The sequence below is a fragment of the Nannospalax galili genome, unplaced genomic scaffold (genome assembly GCF_000622305.1).
Source record: "Nannospalax galili isolate Female #2095 unplaced genomic scaffold, S.galili_v1.0 scaffold252, whole genome shotgun sequence".
Classification (NCBI taxonomy): Eukaryota; Metazoa; Chordata; class Mammalia; order Rodentia; family Spalacidae; genus Nannospalax; species Nannospalax galili.
In genome coordinates, this window is record NW_008333886.1 from 4,875,945 (window position 1) to 4,893,890 (window position 17,946).

At 39.8% G+C, this 17,946-nt stretch overlaps 1 protein-coding gene across 1 annotated transcript in view; it reads right to left on the reverse strand.

Annotated features, from left to right (window-relative positions):
• Positions 1-1,378: 1,378 nt before the first annotated feature.
• Klhl14 (kelch like family member 14) overlaps positions 1,379-17,946 on the reverse strand; it is a 130,202-nt gene continuing 113,634 nt past the window's right edge. The window contains exons 6-9 of the mRNA XM_008828848.3: positions 14,125-14,315; positions 13,892-14,050; positions 6,757-6,914; positions 1,379-3,435 (exon numbers count right to left, since the gene is read on the reverse strand). Of these exons, the coding sequence (XP_008827070.1) occupies positions 3,295-3,435; positions 6,757-6,914; positions 13,892-14,050; positions 14,125-14,315 (649 nt within the window). The 3' untranslated portion in view covers positions 1,379-3,294. The remainder of the gene's footprint in view (positions 3,436-6,756; positions 6,915-13,891; positions 14,051-14,124; positions 14,316-17,946) is intronic.

A 17,946-nucleotide genomic window follows, 5' to 3' on the forward strand; every position in this document is an offset into this window, starting at 1 on the left:
TGGGGGGCAGATTCTGGGCAGTGGCAATGAGCCATGGCTCCCAGTCAGCCCCATAGCCATTAGGTGACTAACTGATGCTCTGCACTGGATTGCACTGTTGAGATGTTTAGAAAGCTAAATGTGTTAGATGCACTTTTATATTTTTAACCTATCAGATTTTTCCAGGACAGAATCACATTGTCGACTGAAAAGTGTCTGTATTTTGATATAAAGAACCAAGTTTAGTCAGAAGTGTGACATTCCTAACAATGCCCTTTGGGATACAGTCAATAAATACTCAATACTTACCACGTTGATGTCAGGGTCAACCAGTTGGGAGAGAAAAAATACAAATGTTATTTTACGCTGACAAACTTAACTAAAAAACTGGTTTCTATGCCATTCTATTTTTTTTTAAACCAATTTTAAGTATATTCTTGGAAAAAACATTTTTATCCTCAGGATATTTCCTCTTCTTCAAATTCTGTCAATTATTAGATAACTAAGTATCAGATTTAAAATCTGTAGTCTACCTATGGATTTAAAATAGGGATTCCTTAAAGCACATTTCCTTAACTGCCCATTCAAGCTGATTTCAGGGTATTTGGAAGAAATGCTGATTTCCTTTTTGGCTTAAAATGTGGCAGTGGAGGCTGAGCTCTACAGGAGAGATCTAGGAGAGCCAGCGGAAGAAGACATAGAACATTACTCTTGTTTCCAGGGAATACTAAGAAGAACCATCGGTTCATTATTTGTGAATTGAATCGTTTGAATCAAATTCTGGCAACATCAGAGTCAAGCCTTCTGGCTTCCAGGCTTCAGATGGTCCTGACTTTTCATAGCTTCCTGCTCTTCACACAGTTGCTTCCTCCATCTTGGGTCTGGCTTCCCTCTCTCTCTCCCACAGACCCTCCAATGGCCCTGTACAACTTCTTTGGCAAATTTTCTTTAAAAAGAATTAACTTCTAATCTTCCATTTAATCCATTTGATTAAATCAATTATAAGAATAAGATTCCTTATTCTTTAGGAAGCATGCAGATGATATTTTTTTTAAATACACACACACACACACACACACACACACACGCACTATGGATCCTAAAGTGCTTATAACAATGTCTGTAAACATTTAGTTATTCCATCTTAGATAATTTATGTCTTAGTTTAATGTCCTTGTGATAGAAAAATCATATTCAATTCATATGCTCTTCAACTCATATTTTTCTAGAAGTAGTTCATTTTTTTAGCATTGTTCATTATGCACATTTACATACTGTGAGGAAGTGAAATAAACATGTAAATTGTATCTGTAGATAAAAATATTGAGGCATTTACATATCAATCTCAAAGCATTCGATTCACACATATTAAGCAGGTACGTGAAAGACAGTTAAATTAGTACATAAAGTTTTTATTTAAAGTTTTCCCCTTCCAAGCAAGCTTCATTTACATTCTAACATTGTACAGAATTTACATTCTTTGTGATTTTTTTTATTCATGTTTCACTTTCTAGGACTTTGTGTCTTTTTGAAATACAGAAGGCTTTATTTATAGTTCTCATAAATGTTTTTATTTAATTTGGCTAGAGATAAAAACTAAAGTGAAAAACAAATCTAAGGAAAGCCAATGTCCTTGTGTAAGTGGCGGCTTTTGGAAGAAATGGTGGAGTTGACAATGAAGTTTCTGGGACAGAGCTTGTTCTCTCTGGGATGTCAGCTGGGATTTCCCCACAGTCCTGTAATGTTTCTTTCTTTCTATATAGTCATATGTTTTCAAGGAAAAGAAACGAAAGCTGATTGCACTGGCTATATATATATATATTCATATATATATTTTTACAACGGATCCTTTGGATCTGAACATACAAATAAATACAAAAACAAGGAAGATTGCACTTTACTGTAGAAACAGCGGTGGATTCTGGTGTGCTCATCCGTTTTAATGTGCTCCACAATGAGAGTTTACCATGAAGGCATTTTTTTTCATCTGTGACTCTCCCTAATTGGTACTTTGATCACATTTGTTGAAGGATTCAACACCTCTGCATGATTAAAAAAATATTTAGATGTTGTTATATTCCCGACAGTCATTTGTCAAGCCAGAGGACCTGAAAGTCAAATTCATGTTCCTGCCAGTTTTGCTGTTCTGATTGGCCACAATGAGATGACATCATGCTCTCCTGACCTTTGAGACACATAATGACTAGTAATTGCCTACTTAACCAAGCCCTGGCATCTCTGAGGATAAGAAACCAGGGGCTGGATGGGAGACTGATGAGAATTGAGTGTCTAGACCTGGTACAAGGTGAGGACATGTGCTGTCATGTCTGGTGTGACACCTCAGTAACTGTGCTGTGGAATCAGAGAGACAACTGGAACTGTACTTAAGAGAGACTTTTCTTTTTATTCCCAAATTCCTGAAAGTGATTTTTCAGTTTTGATCACGGATTAAATTTGTGACAAATGTGTTATTGAACAGAATTTCTGTAATAGTCTATGATGGAGTTTGCTACTCTTATCTTTTGAGGCAAATAATCTATATGTTCATTACTTAAAATGCTGTAAAAGACACGAGGAAGCATATGCTTCTGGGGACTGAGGAGTGAGAAAGTGTCCTTTGTTTTTAGTTTCAAATAGCATAGATGACATAAAAATTAGGACTCTGGCTAGCCTAGAATTTATAGGGCAGAGAGCACTTGCTACAAAGCCAACAACTCATTTTTCCCTGACCCCATGGGGCACTGTAAGGTATACCAAATGAAGCTGTACAGAAACAAAAATGCCCAACTTTAATCTTCTATGATTTTTAGTAGCTGTGTGACCTATGGTGTTGGTAAAGTATAAAAGGTTACAAATACAGTATCAAGTAGCAATTTCTGGAATGCAGTATAGGTATTTTGGCGGGTCAAGTTTTGAATCACTCATGTACACGATGTCCTCCAAATTTCAACATCGATCACATGCAGTTAGAATACAATGCACAATACTGATCCTAGGTCTCTGGGGTCAGTCTTCTGTAGTTGATCTTTCTTTTTGAAAGTTAAGATCCACAGGAGGAGGAGTTTTTTGTAAAGCTGGAACAAGTCAAAACCAGTTTTCAGCGGAAGAGTCTGTCACCACAGCAAGTTGGGTGTGATCTGAATTGTAGACAACAAGATCTGTTCAAGAACAGATCTTTCTTCTGTAGCTCCTTGTAAGTCATCAGAAACCAAGGGTGGGTGTTGGCAGTTGTACCATTACAATGCACGGTTCATACAGGACAGCAATGTCAACCGTTGGTCCTAGGATGTGGCCCTGATCCACTGTTTCCTGCTGTTATTTGTTGTAGGGTACACAGGCAGGCAGGATGACTGTTGCACAGGCTGGACCTGCCAATGGTTCAGCCACATCTCCTTCAAGTTCTGTCCAAGTTCCTTTTTCTGGACAATAGCAGATTGTAGATGACTTGTAGGCCCCCTGGAACAGCAGAGCAAGAAGCAATCAGAGGAGAATGCTCAGAGGCTTGCAAGAGCAATGCCACTTACATCACATTGGAAAGATCTACTACTTGTCCTAAAAAGTTTGAATGAAATCAGTGGCGATTAAACTCTTTTCTTCCAAGGAAAAATTTGAAGCTGACATCAAAGTCTTGGAGGTTTTCTTTTAGTCTCTATGTGTGTATGCATGTTCAGAAGTGTCTGTATATGGGTGTATATGTTAATGAACATGCATGTGTGTGTGAGAGTGTGTGTGTATGTGTGTCTGTGTGTGTAGATCAGGCAACAACCTCAATTCTTGTTAGTGCTTAGATGCTGTCCACTCATCTTTTTTTCAGAGACAAGAGATAGGATCTCTCAATAGGCCTGGAGCTTGCCAAGCAAGTGTGGCTGCTCAGTGAGTCCCAGTCTGCCTCCTAAGCACTGGGAACACAAATGCAAGCCACCATTCCCGACTTTTTAAAATGTGTCTTCTGGAGATCAAGCTCAGGTCCTTGTGCTTGCAAAGCAAGACTTTACTGACCAAGGTGTCTCCCCAGTCCTTGTGTATTTCTTTTTGATGACTAGTATTGAAAGTCAAACACCTAGAACATCCCTGATAATCAAACCCTTCAAACACTTTAGAGTAATTGACCCCAAAATGGAAGTTTTCCAGTGGATTTGAATTAGAAAAAAAAAGAGAGAGAAATTCACCTTACTACTCAAATAGTGGAAGTACAGTGGATGTTAGATTGTTACCTCACTGCTTTGTTTTAAGGTCTCCCTCTACCCCCATCCCCTGGTGGAGAACCAGAGGCAGGATCACAAAGCATTTTAAGTAGACTAGAAATTTCTTCACATACTGATCTGTTTATTTTCAAGAGACCACACAAGAAATGAACAATGTCTTTAATTTTGTCAACTTTAGGGATGAATGCTTGAGTAAAATTTTCCTCCCCAAACCCAATCACAGGAAACAAACAAAACCCCCAAGAAAACTAATGACATTTTCAGAATGTGTGCTCTTGGGATCTATTTGTAGCATCCACACTCTTGCAGCTAACAATTTGCACCAGAAAATAATCACATGTATGAACATCTGGGTACACAGATCAATTTATATCTGCCTCCATATAACTTTACAAAGCTCTCCAAAATTTTATATAATGATCTTGTTTGATGCAAAATGACTAAAACTAATGTTCTTAAAAGTCAAAATTGATCTTATATAACTGATCTAAACAAGGCAACATAAAAACAGTGCTTGAGGTTTTTTTATTTTTCTAGAAAAATGAAACAAAATTTAAAAAAGTATAAATAGGGGCTGGAGAGATGGCTCAGCAGTTAAGAACACTGGTTGTTCTTGCAGAAGCCCCAGGTTTGAATCCCAGCACCCACATGGACGCTAACAACTATCTGTAACTCCAGTCCCAGGGGATCTAACAGCTTCTTCTGTCCTCTGCAGACATTGCATGACACGGGTGCACTTACCTATATGTAGGCAATACATGCATACACATAAAATAATAAATAAAAAATATTTTAAAAGAGTATAAATAATAAAAAGTTTAAATCTAACCAATTCCTGGCTCTAACTTCTAAAGAACTATTTTATTTATTACTCATTTATTTATTTATTTTTAAATTTCATAGTAAAAGCTGTGGTTTTAACTGATAGTGGCTATTTCTTAGTTTTCAGTGCAGGTGTTTGTTGTTTCTCTGTGGACATTTCATTGCTGTCTGTGAATAGAAATGGCTTCTTTCTTTCTTTCTTTCTTTCTTTCTTTCTTTCTTTCTTTCTTTCTTTCTTTCTTTCTTTCTTTCTCTTACCTATATAGCTTTATTTGTTTCTTGATTGTCTTTTCCCCTTGCCTAGGGTTAGAAGTATGGGCCATGCCTATCTGTCCTGCTTTAAAAAATTATTTTATTTATCTTTATCCAACATGCATGGGTATAGTACTTGCGTGTAGGCAGGTGTACCCACATTGTGCAGTGCCTGTGGATGTCAGAAGAGGGCGTCAGATCCCCTGGAACTGGAGTTACAGATGGTTGCCAGCCACTATGTGGGTACTGGGAATTGAACCCGGGTCCTCTGCAAGAGCAGTCAGCGCCCTCAACTGCTGAGCCAACTCTCCAGCCCTAGAACTACTTTATTTTATATTAATACCTATTTTTATTTTATGTGAATCAATTTATTTTATGTGTATGAGTGTTTTGCTTGCATATATGTAGGTACAGCATATGTATGCAATGCCTGTGGAGGCCAGAAGAGGGCGCTGGATCTCCTGGAACTGGAGTTACAGTTATTAGCTGCCATGTTGGTGCTGAGAACTGATTCCGGGTCCTCTGCAAGGGCAGCCACTTAACTGCCTAACCACTGCATCACTTCTGCAGCCCCTGAAGAATTACTGTAAATGACAGCGCAACAAAGGAGTCATCCAACCCCATAGTGTAGGGTGTTTGGGTGACAAATGAACCTGTTTTTTCTCTGAGTCAGGGAACAAAAAGTGGGGAGGAGGTAATGCTCTAGATTACGAGAGCTCTATGAGCCATCATAACCAGATGTGTGTGAGATATGTTGAATCTTGGTTTGAACACTTCCATTTGAAAAACATATCTTTTTATTTTTTCTAAGCCAAAGGAGGGAATTTGAATTTGGATTGGATATAAGGCAGTTATGGTTACTTTTCATGGGTGTGATAAATAATTTTATTTTCATAAGTGATTTTTTTTAAAGATAAATAACTGAGCCATTTAGGGTGAAATAAAGTATTTGATATTTGCTTCACATGTCTTCAGTCAAACTTCAAAGGAGGAATCTACTGATGGTCAGTGACATTGGATGATGGGTAGTGGAGAGTCTACTTTCACCTTAAGTTTTGTGTTTGGAAAATTTCATGATAAAGAACAAGGGGGAAGTGAAAAATAATTTTATGCCCTAAGGAAAATTCATGGATCCTGAAGAATTAATTTCCATGTTTTACATTGTACTGGTCAGAAACTTTTCAGACTTTTCCTTGCAATTTCTACAGAATACTTGGAAAATCATTACAGGTTGGCTTTAACTTGGAAAAGCAGAAAAACAAACACACGGGAATAAGAGAGAATTGGACACAGAGGACCCGCTGAGGGGCAGTTGACCAGCTGGCTAGCCATGTCTATGGCATCCATGACAGCTCTGTCTTACTAGGCATAGTGACTTACTGCTAGCATATGAATGTGATATTCTTAAAAGGCACAGGTGTGATAACAGTACATCTAGAGGGAAACAAAGAGAAGTGAGCACACACCGAGGGAAGATGAAAAACGTGTGGACACGTACCATACTCCAGCTGTAGCCCCCCACAAGATAAATGCTATCATCAAGCACCGCACAGCCAGGGCCACTTCGCCCCTCCAGGATGGGAGTTTGTAGAATGTTCCACTGGTCACCTTTTGGGTCATAGCATTCCACCAGCATGACATCAAGGTGGGAGAAACCTAAGTGACACAGCAAAACGGAAGCACAGACATGTAACTCTCAAGGTTCTCCTGTATGGCTACAACTTCATTTTTATGAGAGGAGCCAGTAAGTAAGCAATTGTCTTTGAAGATGATAGTGTAGAAATTCTTGGGTGAAACTGGGGGTTATGTCAGAAACTTCAAAAAACCTCAAAGTTAAGGTATTTTTGGATTAACTCAAAGCCAGAATGCCTGAGAAAAATGTCATTAGTAAAGATTTATTAGATTGGAGTAGACAGTATTAAAAATGACTTGTTCAAACACTTTAAAAGGTTTAAGATAATAATAGTCAATACAAGTAGTTTTATGGTACGGTATGCCAGTTACTTTTTCTAAAGATGAGATTTGAACATAGATAAACAGGCTTCAGAGCTCAACTTTTACAGACTAACTGTATTGCTTTTCTTGCATATTGTACGATCTCAAAATATTTTTATCAGTCGAAATTCATTGTTCAGAATCTTAAACATTTTCTATAATCTGTGATTATAAACAGCTCCAGTGAGTGAATAGTTTCTAGTATTTCCCAAGGATCAAGGCTTAGAGTAGACCTATAAGCTCTGAGGAGCTTCTCCCTCCTTCTCTTCCTCCTTTCCTCTCTGGTAGAGTTCCTCAGTTGCCTTCCACCTTGGTTTTTGTGACAGGGTCTACATTGTGATCATAAACCTTCCACAGGGGTCTTTTCATCCCTAAACTAGAGACAGGGCTTCAAAAGACAGCCATTAGTTTAATGGGACCTCATTAAAATAAAAACATTGTGTACATCAAAAGAATCAACCAAGGAAGTGAAGAGAAAACCCACAGAGTTGGGAGAAAATCTTCACCAGCGACATATCTGACAGAGGTTTAATATCCAGATGATATAAAGAACTCGTAAAACAAAGAATCAAGAAAGCAAGTAGCCCAATTAAAAGATGGGCTAAGGATCTGAAAAGAGAGTTCTCAAAAGAAGAAATAAAGATGGCTAAAAAGCATCTTAAAAGGTGTTCAACATCATTAGTAATTAGGGAAATGCAAATTAAAACCACTTTAAGATTTCATCTTACCCCAGCCAGACCGGCTAAGATTAAGAGAACGAATGATATCAAATGTTGGAGAGGATGTGGGGAAAGGGGAACACTCATCCACTGCTGGTGGGACTGCAAAGTTGTGCAACCCCTATGGAAAGCAGTGTGGAGAACCCTTAGAAAACTAAAACTTTGACCCAGTTATACCACTCCTTGGCATATACCCAAAGGACTCATCCTACTGCAGAGACACTTGTACATCCATGTTTGTTGCTGCTCTTTTCACAATAGCTAAGAGATGGAAGCAACCTAAGTGTCCCTCAACTGACGAGTGGATAATGAAAATGTGGTACATTTATACAATGGAATTCTACTCAGACATGGAGGGAGGGTTAGACAGTGAGAGGGAAAGGAAAGATAAATAATGCCTAGCTAGTTTTCAAAAACCAGAGGGACCCATATTAGTCCCAGAACCTGAAAAATTATATATACATTATCTCTACATGAGTCCATGGGTATAGCTAAAGGCTATATAACAAGAAACAGTGCCAAACAGGAGACACCTTCCTTTGAGTTGTTAGCCAGGGTGGTCCAAGAGACTCCCAAAATTACTCAGGCTATTGCCACAGTCCTTGATGGCCTCCCAGAATTTGAAGGTAAGACCCTACTGCCGAAGAAAGAACATACTTCGGACACAGGATTTGGAGCAATAGAGCTGCAACTGACCTGCAACCACTTCCCCTGAAGGCAGCTCTCATAGCTTGGGAGAGCGCTATGAAGGTGCCAAGGGAAAACATCAGTGGATGATCCAACACCAGCTTCAAGACCAAATAACCACATCGATGGCCAGCACAGCATACATCATTGGTGCAGTAGTGGCACTTTTATCTTGGGGGCAATGAACCTGATTGGATTAAAAGCCCACTCAAAGGAAGGAAGTTCAAGTGTGGTACTGTAAACATAACCTAAAATACATGGCTGGAGAGGTCATAGATCTTAGAGAAAACCCCAAATCTGTCACATCACTAGACTAGTGAGATTTCTTACTATGTGCAAAATATGAATCCTTATATTTACAGACAAATATCCTAGTCACTACTCATCAAAGAAGCTCATTTTGAACCAGAGACCATTACCAAGTACTACAACTGGTCACACACAGACATTGTCTATGAATTGATCAGGCCTAAGTGACACATCTACAATGTAACCTCTATACCTAAGGCTCATGGAACATAGAACAGGGATAAAGAGGATAGTAATAAATTTCTTAGTTCTCAATAATGAAGCTCCCTCATGTAGCAGAGGGCCAGGAACACAAAGGGTCACAAATGGCCAAAGTGTAGAGATCAAGAGTCTGCTGAATAATGGTCATTGGACAGGACTCCTTTATTAAACTTCTCCCACCCAAGGCTCAGGGACCATCACAGAAGAGGATGTGGAAAGATAAGAGCCAGGGAGGAGGTGCATGACATATGGAAACAGAGCCCTACAAGCTCCTGGGAACCTGCTCATATTGAGTCTATGGCAGTGGTGTCGGCATACACAAGTCCCATGAAAACTCGGGCAGACAGTAATCCAGCATAGAACTGGGAAAATGAACAGCACACCTCAATCTTATCTGAAGGAATGTTGGCAACTGACTGCTGCTAGATAAAGAAGATGTGATTTTCTTAAACCAAGGGACTCTAGATAGGCCGACTAGACTCAGTGGATAGACTTATACTGGGGGATGGCTGTGGACACTGACAACACAGTGGGCCTTAATAGGGATGACAGTATACGGACTCCGGGGGTGGGGGTGGTTTGGGAGCGTGCTGGTGGGAGTAGGGGTAAAAGATGAACACTGTTTGAGATATTCTGTATGAAATATACAAAAAATTAAAAAAAATAACAAAAACAAAACGAATCCAGAAGCTACATTGTCCTTGGTGGCCTGGTTAGTAACCTAGTACTTAAAAGCCTCATCAGAAGTGGAAAGGAGAGCCTGAAATCTCTGCATTTGGGCGTCACGAGTTCAAGGGCAGCCTGGGCTACATAGCAATATCCTACCTCAAAAAAAAAAAAAAAAAAAAAAAAGAGGGAGGGAGGCAGTTCAAATGATGTTTTTTGTCTACTTAAATGCATGCTATGGTCATTTGCTAGCTGACAGTCCATGTGCCTACACTGACTAACATACAGGAGTCTTAAAAAATAATTGAAGAGTCAAATCCAAAAGAATAATTATCATTCATGAGAAGGCAGATGGTTGTTTCAGGGCACTAATTTGTTTCTTAAAAATATTTTTATTTATTTATTACCATGCTTGGGCAAAAACCAAACATTCTCAGATAAACCATGACTAGAAGTATATTATGTTCCTTGAACTAGTTGAACAGATAATTTGTCAGTAGATTGTTGGACTAATATGGTTCCCTGTGGTTTTTTAAAAAAAACTAGGTAGGCATTATTTCTCTCTCTCATTATCTAACCCTTCCACAATGGTTTTTCCCATTTAGAGTGCCCCCATTTTCCCCATCTATCCCTTAATACCCTTCTCCTGTGGTCCCTCCTCTCTTGAGCTCCTTCTTTCCCTTTATCCCCAAGGTTCCTTGTATAATCTTCCCTCCCCGCTCCGATTTAAATAACCCCATTTTTTATCCGTATCTCCCTTATTAACACCTGTTTCCTACTGTTCTTCTCTTTAAGACTCTTTCTTTTCCTTTACCTCCCTGATTCCTTTTCATTATCCTGTTCCTGTAGTTATGTCTGGATATATACTCACTTATGAGGATTTGGTGCTAGGGTCCACATATGAGGGAGAACATATATCATTTGTTTTTCTGAATCTGTGTTACTTCACTTAGTATAACAGTTTCTGGTTCCATCCATTTACCTGAAAATTTCATGATTTCATCTTTCTTTACTACGGAGTAGAACTCTATTGCATAAATGAACCACATTTTCATTATCCACTCATCAATTGAGGGACACCTAGGTTGCTTCCATCTCTTAGCTATTGTGAAAAGAACAGCAACAAACATGGATGTACAAGTGTCTCTGCAATAGGATGAGTTCTTTGGATATATGCCAAGGAGTGGTATAACTGGGTCAAATGGTAGGTTCATTTGTAGTTTTTTAAGAGCGCACCATACTGCTTTCCATAGGGGTTGAACCAGTTTGAGTGTTCCCCTTTCCCCACATCCTCTCCAACATTTGGTATCATTTGTTACCTTGACCTTAGCCAGTCTGACTGGGGTAAGATGAAATCTTAAAGTGGTTTTAATTTGCATTTCCCTAATTACTAATGATGTTGAGCACCTTTTAAGATGCTTCTTATCCATCTTTACTTCTTTTGAGAACTCTCTCTTTAGCTCCTTAGCCCATCTTTTAATTGGGTTACTTGCTTTCTTGATTCTTTGTTTTTTGAGTTCGTTATATATTCTGAATGTTGAACCTCTGTCAGATGTGTTGCTGGTGAAGATTTTCTCCCATTCTGTGGGTTTTCACTTCATTTCCTTGGTTTCTTCTTTTGCTGTATAGAAGCTGTTTGGTTTAATGAGGTCCTATTTGTTGATTCTTGACCATGTTTCCTGAGCAATTGCTGTCTGGTTTAGAAAATCCCTTCCTACACCTATATCTTATAGGTTATTGCCAATGTTTTCTTCCAACAGTTTCAGAGTTTCAGGCTTCACATTGAGGCCTTTGATCCATTTGGAACTGACTTTTATGCAAGGTGAAAGATAGGGGTTTAGTTTCATTCTGCTACAGGTGGAGATCCGGTTTTGCCAGCACCATTTTCTGAACATGTTGACTTTCCTTCAGTGAGTGTTCTTGGCCCCTTTGTCACATATCAGATGGCTGAAATTGAATGTATTCATATTTGGGTCTTCAATTTTGTTCCATTGATCTATGAGTCTATTTTTGTGCCAGTACCAGTATGAGTGTTTTGCCTGCATCTATGTAAGTGCACCTGTGTATGTAGTGCCCGTGGAGGCCAGAAAAGGGCATGAGATCCCCCAGAACTAGAGTTATGAACAGTTGTTAACTTCCCTGAGGGTGCTGGGAATCAAACCCAGGTCCTCTGCAAGAGCAATCAGTGCTCTTAACTGCTGAGTCAACTCTCCAGTCCTCAGACCACTAACTTCTTATATAAAATTAAGTCACAGGAATGCTGACTGCAAAATTTGAGTCATATATGTTTAAAATGAGCATGTGGGGAAAATTCCAGGTTCTGAAGTTTTATAGGCCTTGTGTGGGGATATGTATGCTCTTTCCATGCCTCGTCCTACACATGTTGTACATGTTGACTACAATCCTCACAGGACAGGGTCACTCATTCCTCTTTTAAAGATACTGTTATATCTTCAACAAGATCAGCCGGGAGGTAATTTCAAACTAGGTTCAAGCCTATGCTTAGAAACAGCAAGCATCCCCTTCATTGTCATCCTGCTTCCTAAATAAGAACTTTTTTTTGTGAGACAGAGATTCATGTAGCCCAGGCTGGCCCCCAAATTGCTAAGGATGACCTTGAACTCTTGGTTCTCTTGTCTCCAATTCCTGAGTGGTGTTGGGATTAGATGTGTGTACCACAGTGTCCAGTTTATGTGGTGTTGGGTATTGACCAGGACCTTGTGCCTTCTAGGCAAACACTATCAACTCAGCTACATCCTTATCCCTGTACCTTTAGTGTGTGTGTGTGTGTGTGTGTGTGTGTGTGTGTGTGTGTGTGCTCACACAATTTCTCATTTAGGCTGTCACTACATAATCTTTCTGTCCAAACATAATCTTGAATATATAAGTCACTAAGACATATAAGCAATATCTTATGAAAAAGAAATGAGAAGAAATGACATTTTATTTAGAAAGCTGCCAAGCTAATCTAAAACATATGGAGGTCAGGGAATGGATTATGAAATTGAAAGGAGTAAGACAGGAAGAGGCCTGTGCGGCCGAGAGTCTGCTCCCATTGGGAGAGCACTAGGGGGACACAGGCACACCCTAGGGCGTCTGTACTCCTGACGGAACATGGACTTGGAAAACCATAGATAAAAATGACACCTCTGCTGTCTTTACTAAATTTGAGTAAAAATGTATTAGAAAAAATTTCCATGTCTAACCCATTTTTGAAATGCATATATCATGGTAAAATAGGTGAACAGCTGGGTAGACAGGGTCGCCTGTTTGCCATTTAGCCGTTTTAAAGATTTTGGAACAACAGTTAGAGGAGATGTTAGAGTTCACCTTAGATGAGCTTTTATTGTCTTCAGATGGGGAAACTGAGGCCCAAAGTAGGTCAAGAAATTTTCAATATTCCAGATCTTTCCATTTTCCCATCAAATGCAGTGTCACACACACACACACACACACACACACACACACACACACACACAAGTTAGAAAGTGCACATAAACTATAAAAAGTTGTATTTGCATGCATACGTGGAGAAGGAAAGCTTCAAACTACAGTTCTGAAAATGCTGTGCTTTAAGTTTAATTAAAAAAATAGACAATCATAGATCATTTGATATTCAGTACTTAAAAGAAACCTAAATTTCGACTCAGTTTTTCTTTAAGGAAAAGTTCATATATTAACTCTGAAATTCTGAGTACTGCTTTATGATCACCACAAAAAACAATTTTCTGGGGGAAAATTCATTACTCCAACTTTGGTGATAAGGAATAATTTATTTCTCTGTTACAACAAATTGTGTTTTTCAGTTATTAATGCTCCTGTTTTTTGTTTTCCTTAGACATCATTATTCATTTCTTTAATGTGTATGGTAACTTAAAAATAATCCTGTCTGCCGAAAACCCAGAATAAATGCTTGCTTGAGGGTACTGCTAATTCACACAGTGGTTTTTATTTGGCAACATGTTTTTTTACTTGGCTAACTATGATTATCTAATGAGAAACCCCCTTAGCAAGAAACATGAGATGCAAATGTTATTATAATAGAAAAAAATAGACCTTTCAAATGATTTCCTCCAATGGCATACAGGCGATCATTCATTACAGCCAACGTGTGGATGGCGCGTTTTGTGTTCATGTCTTGTTTTCGAGCCCAGACATCCATGACCGGGTCATAGCAATATAACCACGGGACATACTCTCCATTGTGCACGCCCCCTGTGAAGCAGACAGACAGCAGTCAATCACATGCCCAGGACCTGGAAGAAAGTGCTGGGGGCGGGGTGACTTGCCTGAGATGTATATTTTCCCATTGTGCACTGCTCCCGCGTGGGCCGCCAGAGGCTGCGGCAAAGACGACACGTAGCGCCACTCGTTCGTGTCCAGGTTGTAGCACTCCACGCTGGACAGGTAGCCGGTTTCGTTCCTCCCGCCAATCACGTACAAATGCTTGTCCAGGCGGCATGCGTAGAAACTGGCCCTCCTACCACGAAAAAAGCCCACCGTGAGTCATCGTGGAGCTGTGAAACGGCACATTTGGAACAGGATAAGGGTGTTCAGTCAAGGAAAGCGGGTACAACTTCAGAGAGGGCTGCCAGCTCTGGAGCATCACACCGTCTGCATCTGAGATGCTGCACAGCAATCCTCGGCGTCGTCCACCCTGGGCAGCATTTCAGATGCTGACGCACCAAGCCTTTGTTTCCTCTCTTTTCTTCTTCCTTCTCATACACTGCTGAAATGTTCATTAAGGTTTGGGGTGTTTGGTGTCTTATACGGACATCATAGCTCAGTAAGACAAAGTGAAAAATGAGGGAGGCATGTAACAATAATAAATTGTCTTGACATTCATTTTCCTTACGGTCCCTCAAGGGTCATTGTTCCTAATTTACAATAGAACTGCGTCATCAAAATTTCTCTTCAATTATAATTTTTTCTCCCCCCACCTCATACTGCAAATAAAATAACATTTGTGAACTTTGTATACAGTTTGAATTTGGCTCTCCTATAACCAATTACAGCAATTTCATCTGAGGAGCTTTTGGTACTGAGTCTAAGAAGGCTACAGAATATTTTTAGTTCTCTGTTCAAGAGAGGTTTGACTGTACTTCAAAGGCAAAAGACACAAAGTTCATTAAAAGAAGTGATGACCAATTCTGAGATAAGCCATGCCTTAGAAATGAGATATTTTAGAAGTGGAAAGAGGTGGTACAAAAATCTGTGCTAAAGAAGGAGGGTACAAGACTTTTGAGATCGAGATGCAAGAGGCGAGGGGGGTGAACAGCTCAAGGAAGTGTGAAGCACTTAGGGTTAGGTTGAACAAGATGAAACTTTAAGCAAGTTTTGGACATTTTACTTTTTGTCCCTAGCCTCATGCTGTTGCAATAACGTACTTTACAAGGACAGCATGTGGTTCAATAGTGAATGAATGTAATTAAGAGCCAAGGCTCTGAAGGACATAATTTATGCTGGTGAATTAACAGACTATAAAACGGATGCTAAGATTCTTGTGTAGTGTCAGTTGTGATGACTTCAGGCGACATGCTCACAAACACAAGCACACCGAAAGTGTTGTATAAAATTGCCTTCCGGGAAACTCCTAACTGGCAAAAATGCTGGAAATAAGACTGAGTGCTCAGCCACAGACAGGGCATGTATGTCAACTTCCACCCCACCATGACGTAAGGACCATCCTGGAAGATAAGGCAGAAGAAATGGAAGAGCCAGGGGATGAGCCAGGTGCTAGAAAAGCTGGATATGACATGGGTGTTGCACACAAACTCACAGTAGCTGTGGTTACCTACAGAAGGTAACCACATAACCTGCATACAAGGTAACCTGCATAAGATCAAGCCAGTTAAAATTCCAACAAGGACGGGAGTGGGGGTGGGGCTTCTAAGGCCCCGCCCCTAGCTGAGGCACTGTTGCCAGTTGATGTTGGCTGGGAGAGGGGGGAGAGTCACTTTTCTTTGGCTCACCCCTGTGGGTAGCTCCACACTCATGCGTATATCGTCATCAATAATTGCACCCAGTGGGCAATATTATTAAAAAATAATATTTTGTGCATACATAACTATTAAAATTGCCTGCAGATTAAGTGTGTAAGATGCATATAAATCAAATGAATTTTGTGTTTATACTTGAATCTCATACCCATCTTCTGCATACAAATATTTCAAAATACAAAAAATACCTTGTTTGTTCTATAGCTCATGTATATAGTGTCTTCAGCAATAGGGTCTTACCATCAAGTTGTGGTGGGTAGCCAAGAGCAGGGGGGAATTGCCCAGTAGTGTTTGAGGATCCATGGGACCCCTGGTCAACAGCTTCAAGAGAGGGAGCCCATTCCTGTCACTGGTGTTTTATTTTGTTAGCCTATGGTGTCAAGTAGAGGCAGTAACCCCTTTGTTATAGGTTAATTCCTTTTAATCTCTTTTTTAATGTCTATACTTTGAGCTGTAGAACAAAAAAGGAGAAATCAAGCTGGTGCTGACTTCAGAGCCTCATCTCTACTGGCTAGCGTTCACAGTGCTGGAAGGTACTGTGCCTGCTACTGGAAGGGAAGAAAGAACATCAAGCCTACACAGCTGTGAATCCTGTGAACTACAGCAACCAGCCTGTCAAGATATGTCCACCAGTGCAACAGTGGCACAAATATTATGGGAGTAACCAACCACTGTCTAGATATGGGGAAGTGGGTAAGAAATCCCAACCCAGTAGATTGATAAACTATACTCTGTGCTAAATGATCAAAAGATTTGAGCAGACACTTCACCCAAAAAGATATAAGCAAATAAACATATGTTCAGATTAAGGACTGGTCCACTGACTTCTTCCATGTCTAGCCAGATTTCAGCTGTTTTCTCATGTATATGATCTATCAAAATTAATGCTTTTTCATTTTCAAGTTAAAATGTTTCATTGAAAATAATGACACAAGAGACCATCTACAGAAGTGCACTTGGCATTGTGCCACTGACACAGGGCAGGTCACCATACTGCTGTGCAATTCTGTGGCAGATTTAGGGGTCCCTGAAAGGATACATTCACTGATTGCACTAATGAATCATCTATGCATAATTGGGCTATGGCTTGTAATGTAGGAATGGTAAGTTCTTTGCAGGACTGATTAGAAGATGACAATTACTCATGATGAATATGATGTGAGTTTAGATCATCAAGAATGAGGGAAAGACTCCCTTTAACAGTTAAACTCCTTTCATCTAGTCTGCATTTCTGTTTTCTCCTTTGTTCTGATCTGGTTCCTTCCTCACTGTCAGAACAGGCAGCATTTGCTCTGTGTCCACCTGCACTTCTGGCTCTATCCACACAGTGTCACCGTTAGGGTCTAAATGGGAAAGAATCCATGTGTTTCACTTCCTGACGCCAAGTGCACTGTCGATGTAGAAATTCTAGTCGTGATGATTGTCTTCCCCTTACTCCCTTTCCTGCCCAAAGTGAGAGATCCTGAAATATATCACAGAAACAAGGAATTGAGGATGATCTGTTAACACTGTGAACACCTGCTTGGCTCAGATTTTACCAGATTAGGTTTTTCCCTCTTCCCCACATGAACAAAGTACTTGGTCTAGATGCTTTTGTTTTCTTTGGAAAAGTAAGTTCAAAGCTATTAAAGATTTCTTAGTGGACTTACACAGTTCAAAGCTCAGGTTGCTCATTCCTTTTCTCACCTCCTCTTCTTGCTTTCATGTCCTGATCTACTCAGCAATGTTTCTGGGGTAAGTTTAAAAAGGCCTTTGTTAAAGGGCCTGAAGAGAGGCTCAGCAGTTAAGAGCACTGGCTGCTCTTGCAGAGAACCTGGGTTCAGTTCGCAGCACCCACATGGCAGCTAACAACTGTCTGTAACTCCAGTTCCAGGGGATCTGATGCCCTCTTTTGACCTCTGCAGGCATTGCACAGCATGGGTGCACTTACATACATGCAGGCAATACACTCATACACATAACATAAAAATAATAAAATATTTTTTTAAAAAGCTAACAACTTGAAATTTTCTTTAAACTACTTATTTTACAGATATTTGCAAGATCTTCCTAACCCTTAGAGTGATCTATCTATCTATCTATCTATCTATCTATCTATCTATCTATCATCTA